The 19,893-nt window shown below is 48.1% G+C and overlaps 1 protein-coding gene across 4 annotated transcripts in view; it reads right to left on the minus strand.

Annotated features, from left to right (window-relative positions):
* Positions 1-46: 46 nt before the first annotated feature.
* LOC116979270 (nuclear pore glycoprotein p62-like) overlaps positions 47-19,893 on the minus strand; it is a 47,236-nt gene continuing 27,389 nt past the window's right edge. For all 4 annotated transcript variants that reach the window (XM_033030878.1, XM_033030879.1, XM_033030881.1 and 1 more), the window contains 6 exons: positions 16,181-16,325; positions 9,297-9,346; positions 6,551-6,685; positions 2,715-2,826; positions 2,291-2,357; positions 47-205 (listed from right to left, as the gene is read on the minus strand). In XM_033030878.1, coding sequence (XP_032886769.1) covers positions 114-205; positions 2,291-2,357; positions 2,715-2,826; positions 6,551-6,685; positions 9,297-9,346; positions 16,181-16,325 — 601 coding nt within the window. In that variant the 3' untranslated portion in view covers positions 47-113. The remainder of the gene's footprint in view (positions 206-2,290; positions 2,358-2,714; positions 2,827-6,550; positions 6,686-9,296; positions 9,347-16,180; positions 16,326-19,893) is intronic.

Genomic DNA, 19,893 nt, shown 5'->3' on the forward strand with positions numbered 1-19,893 from the left:
AAACCCTGCCCTGCATCACACTTTCACACACAAGATCCCTTCCTGCTGAAGTGATAATGATATTCTTTATTTTTTTTGATAAAGGATAGAGGTTTTGGAAGCAGTATCAATGTTTAGTCAAACGTAATTCTGTAGTTTCGTTCCTGCTCCTTCCGTCGCACTTCAAACTGTTTCGAAACATCCTCCACCTTCTTCTGCAACAGGACTGACAAAAGAGAACAATGCCATTACCACAATGCCCCACACACAATGCATAAAGCAACACATCGCTGTGAGTCGTCTAGTCTTACGGGGAAAGTGAGGACAGTCTACTGGAGATTCCTGGGGCAACAATCGCTCACAGAACAAGGATTTAGTCAGAGGGTGGTGATTCTGTGGAATTCATTGCCACAGAAGGCTGTGGAGGACAAGTCAGTGGAAAGGGAAACAAGAGATATAGACGGTGATGTAGAGAGTTAGATGTAGCTCTTTGGGTTAACAGAATCAAGGGATATGGAGCAGGAGGAGCCGTGGTGGCGCGCTGCTGCGGCCCGAACACGGAGATTCGGAGGCTCCAGCCGCATGCCTGGTGGACGGTGACATCTGGAGCCTGCGGGTCCCTGGTGGGAGACTGCTTTTCGGAGCTTCCCCGCAATGGCGACTTCTCCCGCCCGAGTTGCGGGGTTGAGGATGACCTGGATCGGGGCCTTACATTGCCCAGCGCGGCTTCAAATTGCCGTGGGACTTGCTAGCGCCTGCCGGGGGCTCCAACATCAAGACCTTGCTGTTGCATCGCCCAGCGCGGCTTTAATGGCCGTGGGACTTATTTACCATCGCCCGTCGGGGGCTCCAACATCAAGACCCGGAGCAGGGCCTTACATTGCCCGGCGCGGCTTTAATGGCCGCAGGACTTATTTTCCATCGCCCACCGGGGGCTTTGACTTCGACATCGGGAGGAGAATGGGGAGTGAAGGGAAGAGATAAGACTTTGCCTTCCATCACAGTGAGGAGGAGATTCGCTGTGATGGATGTTTGTGTAAATTGTGTTGTGTCTTGGTTCTTCTTCTTGTTTGTATGACTGCAGAAACTAAATTTCGTTTGAACTTCTGGGTTGAAATGACAACAAATAAAATCTAATCTAATCTCCAGTTCAAGATGTGGAAGTCAGAAATCTGGATAACTCCTAAGCTTGTGCAGAACAGTACATGCTCCAGCATCGGTTTAAAAATGCAGGTATTCACGAGGCAAGTTAAACACCAAAATAAGTTGTTTACATAACTCTATAACTCCTTTCCTGCAGTATCCACTCCTCTGGCAACACTCAATTTCTCCAAAATGCAGGCAAATGAACGTGTGATCATATTTTAGATTGAAAGGGCTTGAAAGAGAAGGTGCTGTCTCAACATCAGACTTAAATGCCCACTCTTTGTTTGTTCATTATCTCACACCTTTCATGATAAAACCTCTCAAAGAACAGTGTCCTAATGAGTTCATAGTTTTCAGAAGCAATCATCAGAGGGTGAATAAGAGAGCGAGAAGAAAAAGTGTGGTCTGTAAGCAGAGGCCATGACATCCACCAGAGTGGAGGAAGTCTGATGTTGGGGCTAAACACAGAGAGAGGAAGGGAGCAAGGATGACACGTCATCGAGTTTATTTCGGTCTGTGTGCCAGAATGCTTCAGTACATGGTTAGATACACTTGTGTGTGTCTGTGTCCATGCTTTAATGTCTGTGTTCATCCTGAGCAGTAGAGGCTGGTGTGCCATGTTTTTGGACCCCTTTTCTGCTGGACCAGATGAGGCTCAACTTCAACTGTGCCTTTGGGATTGTTACGTCACGTCAGGGCATACCTTTATTGTGGACGCACTGCAATGTGCAGCTGCCAGAATGTGGAGCAGCACAAGGTGTTGGAGGAAAATAGCAATGGTGGAGGAAATGGACCGACAACATGTTGGGAAATAATGATTTCCTCAGAATCTGAAGAGGAGTCACACACTTAAACATTGTCTGTCCATTCATTGCCTCCACAGATGCTGCCTGACCGTCACGCTGTGTTTGTCAGTTCATTATCCCACTGGAAAGAGCCTTGTCCGGCTACTGAGCACAACATCAGGTACTGACAGCTGTGGTGTGTGTGCCATGGAACTAAAGGGAGACTCTCGTGGGATCTTGAAGTCATTCACCATTCAACAGACAAATTGGAGGGGAATCAGACTGTAGATCACCACCACAGCAACCAAAACATTCTCATTCTTTTGACAAAGCGAGTTTGATACTTTTAAAAGACAATGCAAGAGAGATGTAAAGGGTACCTGAGCTCTGATCTATCCATTGCAGTGAATCCATGTGAGCGTTGAGAATCTTGCAAATTTGTTGCAACTGGAACAGAGAAGATCCAAAAAGAGAATTAATCTGACAGTCGTAAAGTTGTAACTCATTCCAAATCCACAGAAACAGTTTATCTACGCTGTACAAATACACTCTGGTACACGTACAGTGTAACTGGTCCACGTACAGTGTACACCCTGGTCCACGTACAGTGTACACCCTGGTCCACGTACAGTGTACACTCTGGTCCATGTACAGTGTACACCCTGGTCCACATACAGTGTACACTCTGGTCCACATACAGTGTAACTGGTCCACATACAGTGTACACTCTGGTCCACGTACAGTGTACACTCTGGTCCACATACAGTGTAACTGATCCACGTACAGTGTAACTGGTCCACGTACCGGATCATTGATCTCTGAAGAGCTGTTACTGGTATTCAGGTGTTGGATAATTTCCTTCAGATCCTGGGCCATCCTCTTCAACTGAGCATCAATATTCTCTGCCAATTTATATCTAGACAGGAACAACAAACAAAGTTGTCATAGACATAGAAACATAGAAATTAGGTGCAGGAGTAGGCCATTCGGCCCTTCGAGCCTGCACCGCCATTCAATATGATCATGGCTGATCATCCAACTCAGTATCCCGTACCTGCCTTCTCTCCATACCCTCTGATCCCCTTAGCCACAAGGGCCACATCTAACTCCCTCTTAAATATAGCCAATGAACTGGCCTCGACTACCCTCTGTGGCAGGGAGTTCCAGAGATTCACCACTCTCTGTGTGAAAAAAGTTCTTCTCATCTCGGTTTTAAAGGATTTCCCCCTTATCCTTAAGCTGTGACCCCTTGTCCTGGACTTCCCCAACATCGGGAGCAATCTTCCTGCATCTAGCATTTCACATCTATTCTCAGGTCTGGCTACAATCACTGGCACCTGGCTAGTAATCCATTCTAACTCCTGCAGGAGTATTCCATTAAGAGAAGAGAGACCTGGAAACGGATCAAGAATAATCTTAACTATGTGGTGTAACTCAAAGAGAACAGATCTCCACTGTAAACATAGTACATAGTAAATGTACTGTACTTGAATGTGAAAAGTATAAGATGGTGGATGAGCTTGAGGCTCAGTTAGAGGTTGGTAGATATGACATTGTGGGGATTACCGAGACGTGGCTGCAGGAGGATCGGGTCTGGGAACTTAATATTCAGGGTAATACATCCTATGGAAAGGACAGGCAGGTGGGCAGAGGAGGGGGGGGGGGGGGGGGGGGTAGCTCTGCTGGTGAGGGATGGAATTCAGTCCCTTGCGAGGGAAGACATAGGGACTGAGGAGGTAGAGTCACTGTGGATTGAGTTGAGGAATTGTAAAGGCAAGAAGACACTAATTGATGTTATCTACACACCCCCAAATAGTAGCCCGGATGTAGGGTGTAAGTTGCAGCAGGAGTTAAAACTGGCAAGTAACAAAGGTAATGCCACTGTGGTGATGGGGTATTTCAATATGCAGGTAGACTGGGAAAATCAGGTTGGTTCAGGACCCCAAGAAAGAGAGTTTGTAGAATGCCTCCGAGATGGATTCTTAGAGCAGCTTGTAATGGAGCCGACGAGAGAAAAGGCAATTCTGGATTTAGTGTTGTCCAATGAACCAAATTTGATAAGAGAACTTGAGGTAAAGAAACCGCTTGGTGGTAGTGATCATAATATGATTTGTTTTAATCTGCAATTTGAGAAGCAGAACGTTAAATCGGAAGTGTCAGTGATGCAGTTGAACAAAGGGGTCTATGAAGGCATGAGAGGGGAGCTGGCCAAGGTAGACTGGAAAGGGATACTAGCAGGAATGACGGTGGAACAGCAATGGCAGGAATTTCTGGGCATAATCCGGACGACACAGGGGGAGGTACAGCGAGACCTGGGCGTCCTTGTACACCAGTTACTGAAAGCTGGCGTGAAGGTACAGCAGGCAGTGAAGAAAGCTAATGGAATGTTGGCCTTCATAACAAGAGGATTTCAGTATAGGAGTAAAGAGGTTCTTCTGCTGTTGTATAGGGCTCTGGTGAGACCACATCTGGAGTATTGCGTGGTTTTGGTCTCCTAATTTGAGGAAGGACATCTTTGTGATTAGGGCAGTGCAGCGTAGGTTCACGAGATTGATCCCTGGGATGGCGGGACTGTCATATGAGGAAAGATTGTAAAGACTAGGCTTGTATTCACTGGAGTTTAGAAGGATGAGGGGTGATCGTATAGAAACATATAAAATTATAAAAGGACTGGAAAAGCTAGATGCAGGAAAAATGTTCACAATGTTGGGCGAGTCCAAAACCAGGGACCAGTCTTAGAATAAAGGGGAAGCCCTTTAAGACTGAGATAAGAAAAAAAAATTTCGCTCAGAGAGTTGTAAATTTGTGGAACTCCCTGCCATAGAGGGCAGTGGAGGCCAAATCACGGGATGGATTTAAGAGAGTTAGATAGAACTCTAGGGGCCAGTGTAATCAAGGGGTATGGGGAGAAGGCAGGCACGGGTTATTGATAGGGGACGATCAGCTATGATCGCAATGAATGGTGGTGCTGGCTCGAAGGGCCGAATGGCCTTCTCCTACACCTATTTTCTATAGGAACCAGATTAGTTGCCAGGAGATTGATAAGGGCAGGGCATTGGATGTTGTACACATGGATTTTAGTAAGGCTTTTGAAAAGGTCCCTCATGGTAGGCTAATGAGCAATTCCTGGTCGTCTGGGCAAAGCCTGGCAAGTGATGTTGGTACGTGGACAGGTTTTTGATAGGTAATTGGTTGGACTCAAGGCAGAGATGAAAAGACAAAAGCTGTGAGAAGGACAGAAGAGATGTAAATTGTGAGGCCGGAGGAAGGAATGCAGGTGGAAGGGGAGTCCAGGTGGGATATAGGGAACACAGGAGGGGAAAACAGGGGGTTAGGACGGGGAGAATTAGGGTGTATAGGTTAGTTACCTAAATTGGAGAATTCCATGTTCATAACTTGGGGTAAAGAAGGGCAGAACAATGGGACACTGAGGAGATGAAGATGAGGATCCATCTATGACAGCAGCGGGGAAAGCACATTTACTCATGGAAGAGAACATCTGGTAGGTAGGTCCTGGAATAGAAAGCCTCATCATGGGAGCAGGTGTGGCGGAGACGGAGAAATTGAGAGTTAGGGAGAGTGGCTCTGCTCGAGGCAGGGTGGGAGAAAGTATAATACAGATAACTAGTTGTCTGTAGGTTTGTAACTGTAGCTGTCGACACTCTTTCAACTAATGATATCAAGAAAGTGGAGAGAGGTGTCACAGATAGTCCAGGTGAATTTGAGGTCAAGGTAAGTTAGTAGTAAAGTGAGGGAGTTCTGCACGGGTGCCAGGAGGCAGTAGTTAATGTCACAGAGAACGTGTTGAGGATGGGAAACCCATTAGCTCTCTGCTCAAGGAAGAACCAGAGGGCCTTGAGACCCATTGTAGTTACCAGAATGGTGACTGGATTACAGGGTATTAGCTACAGGGAGAGGTTGGGCTGACTTGCTTTCCTGGAAGGCCAGAGGTTGTGGGGAGATCTAATAGAAGTATATAAAGAGGCATAGATAGGGTCGACAGTCACAATCTATTCCCCAGGATGGAGATATCAAATACCAGAGGGCATTAGCTTTAAGGAGAGAGGGGAAAGTTGAAGGGTGATGTGCAGGGCAAGTTGATTTATTTTTCCACATAGGGTGCCTGGAGCGTGCTGCCGGGGGTGGTGGTGGAGACTGATGGATATGTGCAGGCAGATACGGGTTGGACTTGGCACAATGTCCAGCACAGGTATTGTGGGCAGAAGAGCCTGTACGTACTGTACTGTCCGGTTCTATCTACCCTCCAGGTCCAGTCATGCAACACTTCAGCTTTACCAGTTGGCATCTCTCCACCTTCTCTGACCACAGCGTTAAACCTACAATCTGCTCCAATTCTACTCTTGTGTATCCTTCTCATTAGTATTACTGCTGCACCTGCCCTATAATCTTTCAGGGAGTATTGATTACATTACCTTCTGCAATAGCCTTGCCCTGGGAGTGGCCCAAATGCAGGGGGCATTTTATTCTGTATTCTGCATCTGACCCACAATACACGACTCACGTGTCTCTCGTTCTGCATCTGTGTGCCGTGATGGACATGGACTGACCCACAAATACACGACTCGCGTGTCTCTCGTTCTGCATCTGTGTGCCGTGATGGACAAATACACGACACTCACGTGTGCTCTCGTTCTTCGTCAGCGTGCTGCAGGTAAATGGTGCCGTGATGGTCACGGACTGACTCCTCTAGCGGCGCCAACAGGTCCTCCAGCTCCTTCTGCTGGGACAGGATGAAGTCGAGCTCTTGGTCCAATCTAGGGTGCAGATGGTAAGGAGGTTGGCATGAATTACAAGCTCCATTCTCTCAAGTTCTTGACAACAAGCTGGACAGTGACAATTTGCTTCTCCAGTCAAAATACATTCAAACAGATACGTTATCTTAATGCAAGAAGTCTTGCCACATATTATAGTGATATATTTGTCTTGAACGCCACTGGCTGATGCCACCCCTCCTCCTCATGTTACCACAGTCCATGTATCACCGTGGTCTACAGTCTAGACCCACTCCCATGACAATGTGGCCTGAGGGAGCAGACAACCTCACTTCACAAGAGGTGGCAGCTGGGGTGAGGGGGGAGGATGGAAGGGGGGGGGAGGTAGAGGAAGGGGGGGGGGGGGGGGGGGAGGACGGAAGGGGGGGGGGAGGACGGAAGGGGGGGGGGGAGGACGGAAGGGGGGGGGTGGGGACGGTGGCAGATATGACATTGGCCTTTATGGGGGGGTTTAGATAGGCTCATGGAAGGACAGGGAATAGAGGGATATGGATCGTGTGCAGGCATACAAGATCAGTTTAATGGTATCATGCTTGGCACAAACATTGTGGGCCGAAGGGCCTGTTCCTGTGCAGTACTGTTGTGTTCTGGGACATAGAGTAGCTTGCAAAAGTTTTCATACCCCTTGAACTTTTCCACATTTTGTCACGTTACAACCACAAACGTAAATGTATTTTATTGGGATTTTATGTGATAGACCAACAAAGTGGTGCATAATTGTGAAGTGGAAGGAAAATGATACATGGTTTTCAAATTTTTTTGCAAATAAAAAACTGAAAAGTGTGGCGTGCAAAAGTATTCAGCCCCCCTGAGTCAATACTTTGTAGAACCACCTTTCGCTGCAATTACAGCTGCAAGTCTTTTGGGGTATGTCTCTACCAGCTTTGCACATCTAGAGACTGAAATGTTTGCCCATTCCTCTTTGCAAAATAGCTCAAGCTCAGTCAGATTGGATGGAGAGCGTCTGTGAACAGCAATTTTCAAGTCTTGCCAGAGATTCTCAATTGGATTTAGGTCTGGACTTTGACTGGGCCATTCTAACACATGAATATGCTTTGATCTAAACCATTCCATTGTAGCTCTGGCTGTATGTTTAGGGTCGTTGTCCTGCTGGAAGGTGAACCTCCGCCCCAGTCTCAAGTCTTTTGCAGACTCTAACAGGGTTTCTTCCAAGATTGCCCTGTATTTGGCTCCATCCATCTTTCCATCAACTCTGACCAGCTCCCTGTCCCTGCTGAAGAAAAGCATCCCCACAGCATGATGCTGCCACCACCATGTTTCACAGTGGGGATGGTGTGTTTAGGGTGATGTGCAGTGTTAGTTTTCCGCCACACATAGCGTTTTGCATTTAGGCCAAAAACTTCAATTTTGGTCTCATCTGACCAGAGCACCTTCCTCCACATGTTTGCTGTGTCCCCCACATGGCTTGTGGCAAACTGCAAACGGGACTTCTTATGGCTTTTTTTCAACAATGGCTTTCTTCTTGCCACTCTTCCATAAAGGCCCGATTTGTGGAGTGCACGACTAATAGTTGTCCTGTGGACAGATTCTCCCATCTGAGCTGTGGATCTCTGCAGCTCCTCCAGAGTTACCATAGGCCTCTTGGCTGCTTCTCTGACCAATGCTCTCCTTGCCCGGCCTGTCAGTTTAGGTGGACGGCCATGTCTTGGTAGGTTTGCAGTTGTGCCATACTCTTTCCATTTTCGGATGATGGATTGAACAGTGCTCCGTGAGATGTTCAAAGCTTGGGATATTTTTTTTATAACCTAACCCTGCTTTCAACTTCTCCACAACTTTATCCCTGACCTGTCTGGTGTGTTCCTTGGGCTTCATGATTCTGTTTGTTCACTAATGTTCTGTAACAAACCTCTGAGGCCTTCACAGAACAGCTGTATTTATACTGAGATTAGATTACACACAAGTGGACTCTATTTACTAATTAGGTGACTTCTGAAGGCAATTGGTTGCACTGGATTTTATTTAGGGGTATCAGAGTAAAGGGGGCTGAATACTTTTGCACGCCACACTTTTCAGTTTTTTATTTGTAAAAAAATTTGAAAACCATGTATCATTTTCCTTCCACTTCACAATTATGCGCCACTTTGTGTTGGTCTATCACATAAAATCCCAATAAAATACATTTACGTTTGTGGTTGTAACGTGACAAAATGTGGAAAAGTTCAAGGGATATGAATACTTTTGCAAGCCATTGTAGATGCAAAGCTCACCCCCAAACAAATGAGTGTATTGGCTTCTCCTAAATGGCCATCTGGGTCAATGTGACTACTTCTGATGTACATTCCATGTAAAGGAATGGCCTACTCCTACACCTATTGTCACATGGAAACAACCAGAGCATCATCCCCCAGATAGTTTGTAGATTAACTGGGCATGGAGAATGGCCCCTTGTGTGGGTGAGGGATAGAATCTGAGGGGCAGGGAGGTGGGAATCTAGGGAGAAGGGTTTGGTGTAGGATTCATGAAATGGGTCTGTTTCTGTGACTCTCTGAATGTCCAAATTTGAATATCCTTTGTTCTGCGCAACAATGAAATCTGTGGGGTTCAAATTGTGTAATATTGAAAATAAACGCACCTCTTCTGGTCCAGTTTCACTTTTTCTGCTTCTCGATGTAAGGCTGTGATCTAAGGTAAGAGAACAAGGTAGAAGGCTTTCAATATTCAACCTTTAACTTTTGTGAACATCTCTTTAGTCCTAACTGCTGCAGTCTGCCCTTTCAAAAAGGGATGACCAGGAATAAATACAGGATGCTAGTCAGAAAATCATAGTGAGAAAACATGAATGAAACAGCAATAGGGGTCATCTATAAAAGAGAAATGTTTTGCAGTCCAATGTTTATCAATTCTCTCTGAGACATGGGAATTTTCTGTAAAGGATGCCAAAACAAAACTCTTCATTTACGGATCTCATCAACCACAGTTCGATGCTGAGCAGAGTTTGTCGAATTGTTGAATTTTACTAAAAATCCATGTGGACAACATCCGCTGCCCTACTTTCATCAATCACCTTTGTCACCTCAACAAAGCTTGCAAGACATGACCTACCCCACACAATGCCATGCTGACTGTTCCCGATTATCCCATTCTTTTCCAAATGTAAGCAAATCCTATCCATACAACTCCTCTCCAACAGGTCAAGTCAAGTCAAGTCAAGTTTATTTGTCACATACACATACAAGATGTGCAGTGAAATGAAAGTGGCAATGCTCGCGGACTTTTGTGCAAAAGACAAACAACCAAACAAACTATAAACACAATCATAACACACATATTCTTTTACATAATAAATAATGGAAGGAAAAACGTTCAGTAGAGTTAGTCCCTGGTGAGATAGGCGTTTACAGTCCGAATGGCCTCTGGGAAGAAACTCCTTTCCCAACCACTCACACTAGGTTCACACACCTACAAGTGACTGGATTAACCCATTTTCCTTCATAAAGGAATAATATTGGCTACTTTCCAGTCCTCCAGAACCTCATGTCGGCAGCAGCCTCTGCAGTCCGTCTGTCTTTTTCTTTTTGTCCTGTTAAGTGGATGTCTTGGTTTTAGTTTTTATATTATTTTTTAGCTGTGTATATGCGTGGGGGGGGGGGGGGGAAACTTTTTAATCTCTTCTCTATACGGGGACCCGACTTTTTCCTTGTCGAGTCTCCGTTGTCTCCTAACATCGAGGACCCGGCGGCCTCCAACCAGAATCGACCTGGGGCTATAGTCGCGGAGCCTGCAGACTCACCATCGCGGAGCTGGCCTACTTCGGAGTTTTGGAGTGTTGTGGTGGCGCGTGGCTGCGACCCGACTTCCCAGCTCGGAGGCTTCGGCTGCAGGCCCTGTGGACGGTAACATCGGGAGCTCGCGGGTCCCTGGCGGGAGGCCGCTTTTCGGAGCTCCCGCAACGGCGAACTTCGCCCGCCCGAATCGAGGGGTTTAAATCGACCCAGAGCAGGGCCGTACATCGCCCGGCGCGGCTTAAACGACCGCGGGACTTACCGTTGCCCGCCGGCGGGGCTCTAACATCAGGAGCCTCGATCGGTTGATGCAGCAGTTTGGCTACTTGACTGCGGTAGAGGATTGGGAACAGAGAATGGGGAAGAGATAAGACTTTTGCCTTCCATCACAGTGAGGTGGTGATTGGGGATTCACTGTGATGGATGTTTGTGTGGAATTGTGTAATTGCGTGTTTTTTTTGTTTTGTTTGTATTATGACTGCAGAAACGTAATTTCGTTTGGACTTATGGTCAAATGACAATAAACGATTGATTCTGATCTGATTCCAATTCATCTGTGGCTAGAGGGGAGATGAAGATCTTCACCAAGGCCCCTGCAATCTTCTCCCATGCCTCTCTCAATAACCCGTGATAGATCCCATCAGGCCCTGGAGACAAGCACCATAATACTCCGAGATTCAAAACGAACTCCGGCTAAGGATCACCTCCCACAACTGGATCAAGGACTGCAACATCCTGATCTTCACGGAAACTTGGCTCAACACTGACGTTCCTGACAGCGCCATCCAGCTATCGGGGCGTCATTTACTCCGAGCGGACAGGACATCAGACTCCGGTAAGACCAGAGGTGGGGGTCTGTGCATTTATGTAAATAAAGCATGGTGCACGGACTCCACCATCATCGAGAGTCACTGCTCAGCTAACCTTGAGTTCCTCTTGGTTAGATGCAGACCGTTCTATCTGCCCAGAGAGTTCACCTCCACTGTTGTGACTGCAGCCTATATCCCTCCTGATGCTAATGCCAAGCTTGCAATGAAAGAGCTGCATACTGCCATTAGCAATCAACAGACGCACAACCCCGAGGCAGCCTTCATTGTTGCAGGTGACTTCAATCACTCTAACCTGAAGACTGTACTCCCCAAATTCCACCAACATGTCTCCTTCCCCACTAGAGTAGACAAGACACTGGACAAAGTCTACACCAACATGGCTGAAGCTTACTAAGCAATCCCCCTCCCTCCCCCCACCTTGGTCAGTCTGATGACGTCTCATTGTTCCTGCTCCCTAAGTACTCCCCACTCATCAGACGGGTTAAACAAACTGTGAGGACAGTTAAAGTCTGGTCAGAGGAAGCGGACTTCACACTTCAGCAGTGTTTTGGAAACACTGACTGGAAGGCGTTTGCAGCCCAGGCCACCCTTGACTCCCACACGGACATTGATTCCTACACATCCTCTGTTCTGGACTTTATAAACTCCACCATCAATAGTGTCACCTCCCTCAAAGAGGTGACCATATTCCCGAATCAGAAGCCATGGATGAACAGCGAGGTCAGGCTACTGCTGAAAGCACGGGACACCGCTTTCAGGTCAGGCGATGCTCGAGCCTACAGTTCAGCCAGGGCTAACCTGAAGAGGGGCATCAAGAAGGCCAAGCACTGCCATAAGCTCAGGATTGAGGAGCACTTCAACAACAACTCCGACCCCCGACGCATGTGGCAAGGCATCCAGGCCATCACGGACTACAGACCCTCCAACTCCACCCCCACATCCAGCGACGCCTCCTTCCTTGAGGAGCTTAATCACTTCTATGGCCGCTTCGACAGGGACAATCTAGAGACAGCCATCAAGGCTGTGCTACCTGCCGATCACCAACCCCTCACACTCACCCCCTACGACGTATACGTGACACTGAGTAGGACTAATGCACGTAAAGCTGCTGGCCCTGACGGCATCCCCGGGCGCGTGCTCAGGGCCTGTGCTGCGCAGCTGACAGACGTCTGGACTGACATCTTCAACCTGTCACTTGCCCAAGCAGTTGTCCCCACGTGCCTTAAAACCACCTCCATCGTGCCAGTGCCAAAACACTCCACTGTGGCAAGCCTCAACGACTTCCGCCCAGTTGCACTTACCCCCATCATCACCAAGTGCTTCGAGAGGCTGGTCCTGGCACACCTCAAAAGCTGCCTACCCCCCACACTGGATCCCTATCAGTTTGCCTACCGCAAGAACAGGAGTACGGAGGATGCCATCTCAACGGCACTTCACTCCGCCCTCTCCCACCTCGACAACAGAGACACTTACGTAAGAATGCTGTTCATCGATTACAGCTCAGCATTCAACACCATTATACCATCAAAACTGATCACCAAACTCGGTAACCTGGGCATCGACCCCTCCCTCTGCAACTGGATACTGGACTCTAACCAACAGACCCCAGTCTGTTGGGTTAGACAAGCACACCTCTTCAACCCTCACTCTGAACACCGGCGTTCCACAGGGCTGTGTGCTGAGCCCCCTCCTCTACTCCCTCTTCACCTATGACTGCACACCTGTACATGGTACTAAAACCATCATCAAGTATGCAGATGATACAACGGTGATTGGCCTCATCAGCAACAACGATGAGTCGGCCTACAGGGAGGAGGTCCAGCACTTAGCAGCATGGTGCGCTGACAACAACCTGGCCCTTAACTCCAAGAAGACCAAGGAGCTCATTGTAGACTTCAGGAAGTCCAGGGGCGGCACGCACACCCCCATCCACATTAACGGGACGGAGGTGGAACGTGTTTCTAGCTTCAGGTTCCTGGGAGTCAACATCTCCGATGACCTCTCTTGGACCCACAATACCTCAACTCTGATCAAGAAGGCTCACCAGCGTCTCTTCTTCCTGAGGAGACTGAAGAAGGTCCATCTGTCTCCTCAGATCCTGGTGAACTTCTACCGCTGCACCATCGAGAGCATCCTTACCAACTGCATCACAGTATGGTATGGCAACTGCTCTGTCTCCGACCGGAAGGATTGCAGTGGGTGGTGAAAATTGCCCAACGCATCACCGGTTCCTCGCTCCCCCATCCATTGAGTCAGTCCAAAGCAAGCGTTGTCTGCGGAGGGCGCTCAGCATCGCCAAGGACTGCTCTCACCCCAACCATGGACTGTTTACCCTCCTACCATCCGGGAGGCGCTACAGGTCTCTCCGTTGCCAAACCAGCAGGTCCAGGAACAGCTTCTTCCCGGCGGTTGTCACTCTACACAACAACGTACCTCGGTGACTGCCAATCACCCCCCCCCCCCCCGGACACTTATTATTATTTATTCAAATCATTTGCTATGTCGCTCTTCCAGGGAGATGCTAAATGCATTTTGTTGTCTCTGTACTGTACACTGAGAATGACAATTAAAATTGAATCTGAAAACCACCTCCTTCTTGATCTCAAATTGACCAAGAAAATGAACATACGGCAGGCACACTGATCTCAGTGCCCTCCACATAGTGATTACTGATGTCAAGCACTAGTTTAGTACCTCCCTTAAATATTGACCAAGCACAGTGCCCCCCTCTAACCTCTTGTTTCTAATGTGTGTGTGTGTAAAGTGCATTAACAATCACGTTAATCCTGCTTACCGAGGACATTTCATGGCCCCTCTTGGCCACTGATTCCCTGCTTGAGTACTTCTGCACCTTTTTAATCAAGTTTTTTTATTCTGCTTGTCAATTTCTAGGTAACCTTTTAGTTCTCTAATTCCCAATCAAAATAGTATCATGAGCAATTCTGCACGTCCAATACAAATATTGCTCATCAATTGCATTGTATTCAGTATTTCCTACTTGGCAGACTCCCATGTCTAGCCAACAATAGGACTTGGCTAACTGTCCTTTCTGAACATGGGCTGCCTTCCAATCTTTTAATCCATCCCAAAATTGCATTCCACTTGCTTTTGGAACAGCTCTGCCCAAGATCATAAGAAATTGCAGAGCTGTAGATGTAGTCCAGTGCATCACACAGACTAAAGGTAGACAAAAGATGCTGGAGAAACTAAGTGGGTGGGGCAGCATCTATGGAGAGAAGGAATAGGCGATGTTTCCGGCCGCCTGAAGAAGGGTCTCGACCCGAAATGTCGCCTATTCCTTCTCTCCATTGATGCTGCCCCACCCACTGAGTTTTTCCAGCATTTTTGTCTATCTTCCATTGTTCCAACATCTGCAGTTCTTTCTTAAACATCACAGACCAGACATCCTGCTGCAGACAGACATTCTCACATTTAAGCAGCATCTACATGTATTTGAATTGCCAAGGTATTTATGTCTTGGGACCTTCTGGGGGGGAAACGGAATTAGTGTGAGCATGTACAACAGATGCAGCATGACGTGTGAGCAGGTACAACACATGCCGTGGTTGTGTGGGCTGAAGAGCCAGTTTCTGTACAGCATGCCGTGTGAGCCTGTACAACAGATGCAGCATGACGTGTGAGCATGTACAACACATGCAGCATGATGTGTGAGCATGTACACGTTTGCGGCGCGACTCACCCGTTGCAGCGGCCCCTACAGCCTGTGTCTTTTTTTTATTTTTTGTCTAGTTAAATGTAGTGTTTGGTGTTTTTTAATACTGGTTTTAAATGTGTATATGTGGGGGGCGGGCAGGGGGAAACTGTTTAAATCTCTTCCCTGTCTGGGAGACCCGACCTTTCCCTGTCGGGTCTCCGTTGTCGTTGGGGCCTAGCACCGTGGAGCGGCCTCCAACCTGAACGACCCGGGGGCTCGGGAGACTGCGGAGCTGCGGACTACTCACCATCGTGGGGCTGGCCGTCCTCGGAGCATGGGTAGCGGTGGTGACTCGCTGCTGCGACTCGACTCCTGGGGCTCGGAGGCTCCAGCAACGCAGCCGCAGGTCCGATGGACTGGGACATCGGGAGCTCGCGGGTCCGGGGGGAAAGAGAGACCGCTTCCCGGAGCGCCCGCAACGCGACTTCTCCAGCCCGTGTCGCGGGGTTGGAACGACCTGGAGCGGGGTCATACATCGCCCGGCACGGCTTTATGGCCGCGGGACATTCCAGCGCCCGCCGGGGGCTCCAACCTCGAGACTTCTAGACCGGGAGCGGGGCCGTAAATCGCCCGGCACGGCCTAAAATGGCCGTGGGACTTATCATCGCCCGCCTGGGGCTTCAACATCGGGAGAGACATGGAGAACGGGAGAGAAAAGACTTTGCCTTCCATCTCAGTGGGTCCACTGTGATGGATGTTTGTGTGAACTAAATTGTGTGTATGTCTAGGAATTGTCTTTGTTTGTATGGCTGTGGAAACAGAATTTCGTTTGAGGCTCACTGAGGCTCAAATGACAATAAAATTGTATTGTATTGTATTGTACAACAGATGCAGCATGAAGTGTGAGCAGGTACAACAGATGCAGCATGAAGTGTGAGCATGTACAACACATGCAGCATGACGTGTGAGCCTGTACAACAGATGCAGCATGACGTGTGAGCAGGTACAACACATGCAGCATGACGTGTGAGCCTGTACAACAGATGCAGCATGACGTGTGAGCAGGTACAACACATGCTGTGGATGTGTGGGCTGAAGAGCCAGTTTCTGTATAGCATGACTCGCTGATTCTATAACACTAATGTGTTCCAAAACCACCAGAACCAATTGTCATTGTGCCTGCACCTCACCATATTTACACATTGACAATAAACTAGAGGTGAAATTCTATTCTGTGCACTTTGCTCACCTTCTCTCCATTTTCTATCAGCATTCGGTCCCAGGCATTGACCTGTGTGGCCTGGTGCAGAAACTGTTTCTCTTGGTCCTCCAGCTCCACACTCCACTTGTTGATCAGACCTTCCAGCTGAGCATACGACATAACTGGAGAGGCACTACAGGCACAAGAAACACAAAGAGTTCAGGCAAATCCTCCCCAATTCCACACCAGGCTTGTATCATTCCCATAGTAGCATAGTTACCAATCTATCAGGGCTATTGGTGTTTATTCAACAGATTGCTACCATATGCTTAACCACAACTCTCCTTATTTATCAGTGGTGCAGAATGCCACCTGAACAACATTGCCCACAGGCAGCAATTAACCAAGTTTCCTCTGTAAACCCTCAGCCTCTCAATACACATTAACCTGGTGATCAGCAAGAACTCCCTGGTAGACCTGTTCCAACTTGTGTTTGTCCCACAAAACAGATTTGGACCATTCTTTCTCCCCTAGCTCATTCTTCCCACTTACAACCTCTCAAGTTTCTGGGTCCCGTGCTGCACATGTTTATTGAAATGCAATCTCCACCCAGCACCAGGATAGCCTGAAACCCCGTGCTTCACCCTCTACACCACACTGCTCCTCATGGCTGAAACCCCTTCACCCTCTACACCACACTGCTCCTCAAGGCTGAGACCCCTTCACCCTCTACACCACACTGCTCCTCAAGGCTGAGACCCCTTCACCCTCTACACCACACTGCTCCTCAAGGCTGAGACCCCTTCACCCTCTACACCACTGCTCCTCATGGCTGAAACCCCTTCACCCTCTACACCAAACTGCTCCTCAAGGCTGAGACCCCTTCACCCTCTACACCACACTGTTCTTCATGGCTGAACTAGCACTCAAACTGGATCACTTTTTCAAATCTACTCACTAGAGAAGGAACTGCACAAGATCCAAAGCATACCACCGCATCTGTGAAACATGGTGGTGGGGGTGTTATGGCTGCTGAAGATACTGGCTCACTTATCTTTATTGATGACATAACTGCTGATGGTAGTAGCATAATGAATTCCGAAGTGTATAGACACATCTTATCTGCTCAAGTTCAAACAAATGCCTCAAAACTCATTGGCCAGCGGTTCATTCTACAGCAGGACAATGATCCCAAACATACTGCTAAAGCAACAAAGGAATTTTTCAAAGCTAAAAAATGGTAATTTCTTGAGTGGCCAAGTCAATCACTCGATCTGAACCCAATTGAGCATGTCTTTTATATGCTGAAGAGAAAACTGAAGGGGACTCTCCCCCAAAACAAGCATAAGCTAAAGATGGCTGCAATACAGGCCTGGCACAGCATCACCAGAGAAGACACCCAACAACTGGTAATGTCCATGAATCGTAGACTTCAAGCCGTCATTGCATGTAAAGGATATGCAACAAAATACTAAACATGATTACTTTCATTTACGTGACAATGCTGTGTCCCAAACATTATGGTGCCCTGAAATGGGGGGATTATGTATAAACACTGCTGTAATTTCTACATGATGAAACCAAAATGTTTAAAAATAATAATAATAATAATACATTTTATTTGTATAGCGCTTTTCAAGGACTCAAAGTCGCTTTACATGGTGAGTCAAGAACAAAACAAAATAGAGCAGTAAGACAGAGATGCAAAGGGGTGGGGGACATGGGACTAAGGGTATGCAGAGGTGAAGAGATGGGTCTTGAGGCGGGACTGGAAGATGGTGAGGGACTCAGAAGTTCGGATCAATTGTGGGAGGGAGTTCCAGAGCCTGGGAGCTGCCCTGGAGAAGGCTCTGTCTCCAAAAGTACAGAGGTTGGATTTCAGAATGGAAAGGAGACCGGCTGAAATGGATCTGAGGGACCGTGAGGGTTGGTAGGGGGAGAGGAGGTCAGTGAGATAAGGGGGGGCCAAGTGGTTGAGGGCTTTGTGAGGACCAGGATTTTGTAGATGATCCGGTGGGAAATGGGAAGCCAGTGAAGTTCTTTGAGGACTGGGGTGATGTGGTGCCAGGATTTGGTGTGGGTAATGAGTCGGGCGGCTGCATTCTGGACCAGTTGGAGTCGGTTGATGATGCTGGAATTAATGCCAAAGAGAAGAGAGTTACAGTAGTCCAGTCGGGAGGAGATGAAGGCATGGATGAGTCTTTCAGCAGCGGGGGGTGTGAGAGAGGGTCTGATTTTGGCAATGTTGCGGAGGTGAAAAAATGATGTTTTGACAACATGGCGGATGTGAGGCTCAAGGGAGAGGGTTGAGTCAAAGATCACGCCAAGGTTGCGGGCCTGAGGAGATGGGGAGACAGTGGTGCCGTCAATAGTGAGAGTGGGGTTGTTAATTTTGGTAAGTGTTGATTTGGAGCCAATGAGGAGAAATTCTGTTTTGTTACTGTTTAATTTAAGGAAGTTGAGTTGCATCCAAGATTTGATGGCTGACAGGCAGGAGTTGATATGGGAGAGAGGGGGGTGGTGGGGGGACTTGATGCTGAGATAGATCTGGGTGTCATCAGCATAGCAATGGAAGTCCAGTTTGAAGTGACGGAGTATATGACCAAGGGGGAGGATGTAGATGATGAAGAGGAGGGGACCGAGAACAGAGCCATGGGGAACGCCTTGAGTGACAGTGGCTGTAGCAGAGGTGTGGTTATGGAGAGAGATGAAGTGGGATCAGTTGGAAAGGTAGGAACGGAGCCAGCTGAGTGCAGAGCCTTCAATGCCGAGGTCTTTGAGTCTGGTAAGCAGGATGTTATGGTTCACGGTATCGAAGGCCGCACTCAGGTCGAGGAGGATGAGGATGTTGAGGGAACCAGTGTCAGCAGAGGTGAGGAGGTCGTTGAGGACTTTGAGGAGAGCAGTTTCTGTGCTATGGAGGGGGCGAAATCCAGATTGGAGGGGTTCGAATAGGTTATACGCGAGGAGGTGGGAATGAAGTTGTGACGCGACGATATGCTCCAGGGTTTTTGAAAGAAGGGGAGGTTTGAGAATGGGCGATAGTTAATGAGAGGAGGGATCAAGACCAGGTTTCTTTAAGATTGGTGTGACAGCAGCAGTTTTGAAAGCAGAGGGGACAATTCCTTGGGACAATGAGGAGTTGAAGAGATTAATGAGGTTGGGGCAGAGAACGGGGAGGCAGGACTTCAGCAGGGGAGTGGGGAGAGGGTCGAGGGAGCAGGTAGTGGGTTTGGAAGAGCTAATGAGTTTGGAGATTTCAGTAGGGGTGACCAGGTCAAACTGGGAGAGGAAGCAGTGTGGAGGAGGGGTAAGGAGGTCAGTGGAGATGTTGAAAGGAGGGGCCTTGGTAGGTGGTGGAGTAGATGCTGGGGAGTCGGGTACAGGGGATAAAGATTGATAGATGGTGCTGATTTTGTCAGCGAAAAAGTGGAGGAATGAGTTGCAGAGATCCGGAGTAGAGGTAGGGAGAGTGTTGGCTCGAGGCTTGAGGAGGTTGCCCACTGTGGAGAAGAGGGTTCTGTGGTTAAGGCAGGGGTCGGTGAATATGGAGGAGAGGTAGGCGGATTTTGCAGCAATGAGGGCATCTTTGTAGGCAGTGAGGTGGAGTTTGTAAGCTTCATGGTGGACTGTGAGAGATGATTTCTTTGTGAGTCGTTCAAGTCGGCGACCAGTCTGTTTCAGCTTACGAAGTGCAGGTGTGTACCAAGGTGAGGATGTGTTAAAAGTTACGGTTCTTGTTTTGAGGGGGGCCAGAGTGT

This window comes from Amblyraja radiata, chromosome 12 (genome assembly GCF_010909765.2).
Source record: "Amblyraja radiata isolate CabotCenter1 chromosome 12, sAmbRad1.1.pri, whole genome shotgun sequence".
In the NCBI taxonomy this organism is placed as follows: domain Eukaryota; kingdom Metazoa; phylum Chordata; class Chondrichthyes; order Rajiformes; family Rajidae; genus Amblyraja; species Amblyraja radiata.